General features: G+C 48.5%; 1 protein-coding gene across 1 annotated transcript; it reads left to right on the forward strand.

Moving 5' to 3' along the window:
- The first annotated feature begins 1,912 nt into the window (after window positions 1–1,912).
- On the forward strand, window positions 1,913–3,451 carry LOC141765409 (uncharacterized). Its single transcript, XM_074631460.1, has 2 exons — window positions 1,913–2,595; window positions 2,734–3,451. Exons 1-2 carry the CDS (start codon window positions 1,913–1,915, stop codon window positions 2,999–3,001), a joined length of 951 nt encoding a protein of 316 aa, XP_074487561.1. The 3' UTR covers window positions 3,002–3,451.
- The last annotated feature ends 928 nt before the right edge of the window (window positions 3,452–4,379 follow it).

The raw sequence follows: 4,379 nt of genomic DNA on the forward strand, positions 1-4,379 counted from the left end.
TAACACCGTGTCCTAACTGGATGCGAGCGTCCGACTATCGCGCTGCATCGCGCAGCATCTGACGCTCTCTGTCCACTGAATACCTTAAATCTGCACTTCTGTTACATCATGTAAAAAAAAAACAGGAACATATCAGCTGTGAGCTCCAGATTAGACTGGAGCTGGAGACGTAACCACCTCAAAGATGGGTTAGTAGTAGGCCTACGTGTTATCTTCCTACGTTCGTACTTTTTTTTTTATCAGAAAACACACATTTTATTTGTGATATTTACTGGAAATAACATACGATATAGCCAAGAGCAAGAGGTTGTTATCTAGTGATCTTCTCCAGCCAGCTGCCACCTTATTTAGGTTTTTGTAGTGAAATGAGGACGTACTGTAGGCTACAGATAACTCCTCAGGCACGCCCTGCGTCTTGCTCGTGCCAGGGTCAAAATGTGCACACACGGGTGCCGAGATAAAGTAAACAGGGAGTTAAACAACACATTAATCGAACAGTCTGACTGATTTCTTCATAAATATAATTTAAGTTAATAAAGACTAAATGTGGATGTTTCTCTCACCAGTTGTTGTCTCTGCTCAGCCTGCTGTAGTGTAACATTAGTCCATTGTTTTATTCCACAATACTGAACAGATTAACCCGAACAGGTAGAAAAAGTAAGATGTGAGAGGAGCACAGGATGCTTTTTACTCTCTTGGTCCTAATTGGGCTTGAATGCAGGTAGGTCTACTTTCTCTCATTTTTTTTCTATTGAGCTAGATTTAAAAAAACAACAAAGAAAACAAACACGCAAACGGAGCGGATCAAAACGAGGCTTCTTACTGAAATATTGTCGTGACGGTTCATATTTCCCAGAGTTTCCATAGTTGTCTCTTTGCGCTGTGTGTTCGTATTTGATTTGAGACATTAGTGAGGTGGCGGTTATATTTCTTGACAGGTAGATCGTAATAAAGTTTCACTAGTGAACGCTACACATATAACTGCGAGCGTCAATGCCTGTGCTGAAAGTGTCAGTAATTAAGTTAATATTTCCAGGACGACTGACCCGGTTTTCTCGGCTCATTTTATCTAAACTAATCAGCCGTTCCTCTCAATATGAGTGACAGGAAAAAATAGGAACTGTGTATCCGATAGAAGTTCAGACAAAACGTCATGCCGCGCTGTGCAGCGCCGTGTTGCTCGCGGCCAGTTAGGACACTCCAATAGAAAACAATGTAATCAAGCCCAAGTACATGTCCTAGTTGTTTCCTAAATGCAAAACTATCACTGTTTTGTGCTTTATTTTGCATTGCAGTGTTAAGTCCTTCCATTACCAAACTGAATAAATTAATTTTACTTATAGCTAAACTGTTATTTCAGTTTAGTTTTTTGTCAAGAGAGAATTCAGCTGAGGGGGCACAGTGACCTTTTTGGACGGGCCTGGACCCGCATGGCCCATCCCTAACGCCGACGCTGTGCTGGAGAGACAGCGGAGACGGGCAGACGGCTGGTAGGAGTACGGGAGGAGCTAAAACGCGGACACGGGAGGATCTCTGGATTGGACTGGAGTGGACTGGACTGGATTAAAGAGCCGGATTGGACTGGACTGGATCACTGGATTGGACTGGACTTTTTATAGGGTTTTAACCTTGCTGCTAGTAGCATTTTATTCCTTTTAGCTTTTAGATTAATCATTAATTTTTAGACCCATGTTATGTTAATTGCAATAAATCTGGTTTTAATTTGACTTAAACTTCTGCCTGGTTTTTAACTCTGCTCACCTGATTTTAAAAGAACCTGAATTTATCAGAGTCCTAGGCTCTAAGTATTTCCTAGGTGGTGTTGTCGGCTCTAAGCAAAAACATTCATTGTTAAATCTAACTGGTATTTTAAGTTGTGGCCTTGCCATTGGCTGTTGGGCCCGGGCCACACATGATAGTTACTGTTTACATTCAACCGAGTGCTGTGGCGGCGCAGGCGAGTGACGTCATCCACTCCACCATCGCGGGATTACAGACGAGGCAACCCAGCGCATTCATCATCGTAAACGGTGATTTTAACCATGTGAAGGTCTCCAAAACCCTGTCGAACTTCACCCAGTATGTGACCTGTAACACAAGACACAATAAGACCCTTGACCTGCTGTATGCCAACATTAAGGAGGCATACAGCGCCACTGTTCTCCCCCCACTCGGCGTATCAGACCACAACCTCATCAGGCTTGTACCAACATACAAGCCTGTTGTCAGGAGGCAGTGGTCAGTGGAAGTTGAGGAGGAGCTGAGGGAGTGTTACAGGTCAACAGACTGGGAGTTGTTCGAGAGGGTTCATGGTGAGGACATCGATGGACTCTCCCACTGCATCACGGACTACATCAGGTTCTGTGAGGAGAGCATCGTACCCACCAAAAAGGTACGCTGCTTTCCCAACAACAAGCCCTGGATCAATGGGGACATTAAAGCCCTGTTGAACAGGAAGAAGAGGGCTTTCATGGCCGGGGACATTGAGGGGGCCAAGGTTGTCCAGAAGGAGCTGAAGAAGGAGCTGAGGGCGGCCAAGGACAGCTATAAAGACAGACTGGAGGGGAGATTACAGGCCGACAGCTCCAGGGAGGTGTGTGTGTGTGTGTGTGTGTGTGTGTGGGGTGGGGGGGTGGGGGGGGGGTTCAGGAAGATAACTGGCTACAAACAGCCGAGCCCTGGTGTTGAGGGGACCCAGGAACATGCAAACGAGCTAAACCTGTTTTTCAACAGGTTTGACCAACCAACCCCCATGACCTCAGCAGGACAGCCTGGGTCCTCACTCACCAACACCAGTGCCCCCCCTCCACACCTCTCCTTCCCCTCCTCCTCCTCTTCCTCCTCCTCGTCCCCCCCCCCCTTCCACACCTCTCCTCCTCTCCCCAGCACCCTTCCCCAGGAGGCTTGCCCCCCCCATACCTTCCCTCAGGATCACAGCCCCAGCATGTCCTTTACACCTGGAGACATCGCAACACCCACCCTGATCATCACAACCAGCTAGGTGAGGAAGCAGCTCTCAAAGATCAGCGTGAACAAGGCCAGAGGACCAGACAACATCAACCCCAGGGTGCTCAAGGTGTGCGCTGGGGAGCTGGCAGCAGCGTTCCAGCACCTCTTCAGCCTCTCCCTGAGGCTGAAGAAGGTTCCCCAGCTCTGGAAGACCTCCTGCATCGTCCCGGTGGCCAAGAAGGGACACCCCAGCACCCCCAATGACTACAGGCCAGTTGGGGTAACACCAACACAAGGAATGCCAACAGACTGAACAGGCTGGTGAAGAAGGCTAGCTCTGTGGTTGGATCTGAACTGGACGATCTGGAGGTGGTGGCAGAGGGGAGGATGAGGAGGAAGCTGGATGCCATCCTGGAGAACCCCTCCCAGCCCCTCCATGATGAGCTAGTCAAGATGAGGAGTACCTTCAACCACAGACTCATCCCCCCTCGGCACAACACAAAGCGCCTGGGTCAGTCGTAACGCACGGCCGCAGCTTCTATGGAGCTCCACACACATCAACACAGCGCAGTCAGTGAACAGCTGATCAGAGAGGCCGCGGTGGAGAGACGTGTTGACGCTACGCTTGTTGCTGTAAGTAAGTGCAATAAAACTTTGCATGTGTAAAGCAAAGATTATTACACCTGTTCAACAAGCATAAACCCGATGAAACGGTTAAACATGGAGGAAAGCAACGTTTCGATCTGCTCTGTCCGCTGTCTCTCATCCACCGCTGCTGTTTACACAAGCACAGCGCGTTAGCTCGGCGGCTAACGGCGCGTTGGCTCGGCGGCTAACGGCGCGTTGGCTCGGCGGCTAACGGTGCGTTGGCTAACGGCGCGTTGGCTAACGGCGCGTTGGCTAACGGCGCGTTGGCTCGGCGGCTAACGGCGCGTTGGGTAACGGCGCGTTGGCTAACGCCGCGTTGGCTAACGGCTCGTTGGCTAACGGCGTGTTGGGTAACGGCGCGTTGGGTAACAGCGTGTTGGCTAACATCGCGTTGGCTCGGCAGCAGCACTTTTTTCAGTCATATATTTTCATCATTCCAGTTTTGTTAAAATGATTGTTATAATACCGTATCGTATCGACCCAATATCGTGTATCGTATCGTATCGTGAGCTGAGTGAATCGTCACACCCCTAATAAATAAAATAAATAAATGATGGACATCATCTTTATCAGCATCCCTTCTTCCACATGGAGGCTATTACACCGACATTAATGTGACAAAGGGGCATTTTGTAGTAATTTTACCACAAGAATAAGAAGTTTGGGTAAATAGATGATAAACGTGTTGTTAGTGATGTATCTCTGAGTGATGCATCTCTGAGGGTTGTATCTCTGAGTGATGCATCTCTGAGGGTTGAACCCACATCAGGATGTTTACCAGT

Source organism: Sebastes fasciatus, chromosome 3 (assembly GCF_043250625.1).
Source record: "Sebastes fasciatus isolate fSebFas1 chromosome 3, fSebFas1.pri, whole genome shotgun sequence".
NCBI classification, from domain to species: Eukaryota; Metazoa; Chordata; class Actinopteri; order Perciformes; family Sebastidae; genus Sebastes; species Sebastes fasciatus.

Coding starts and splice junctions, on each gene's coding strand:
- LOC141765409 (XM_074631460.1), top strand. CDS start 1,913: ATGATAGTTACTGTTTACATTCAACCGAGTGCTGTGGCGGCGCAGGCG. Junction 2,596..2,733: donor GCCGACAGCTCCAGGGAGGT/GTGTGTGTGTGT, acceptor GTTTTTCAACAG/GTTTGACCAACCAACCCCCA.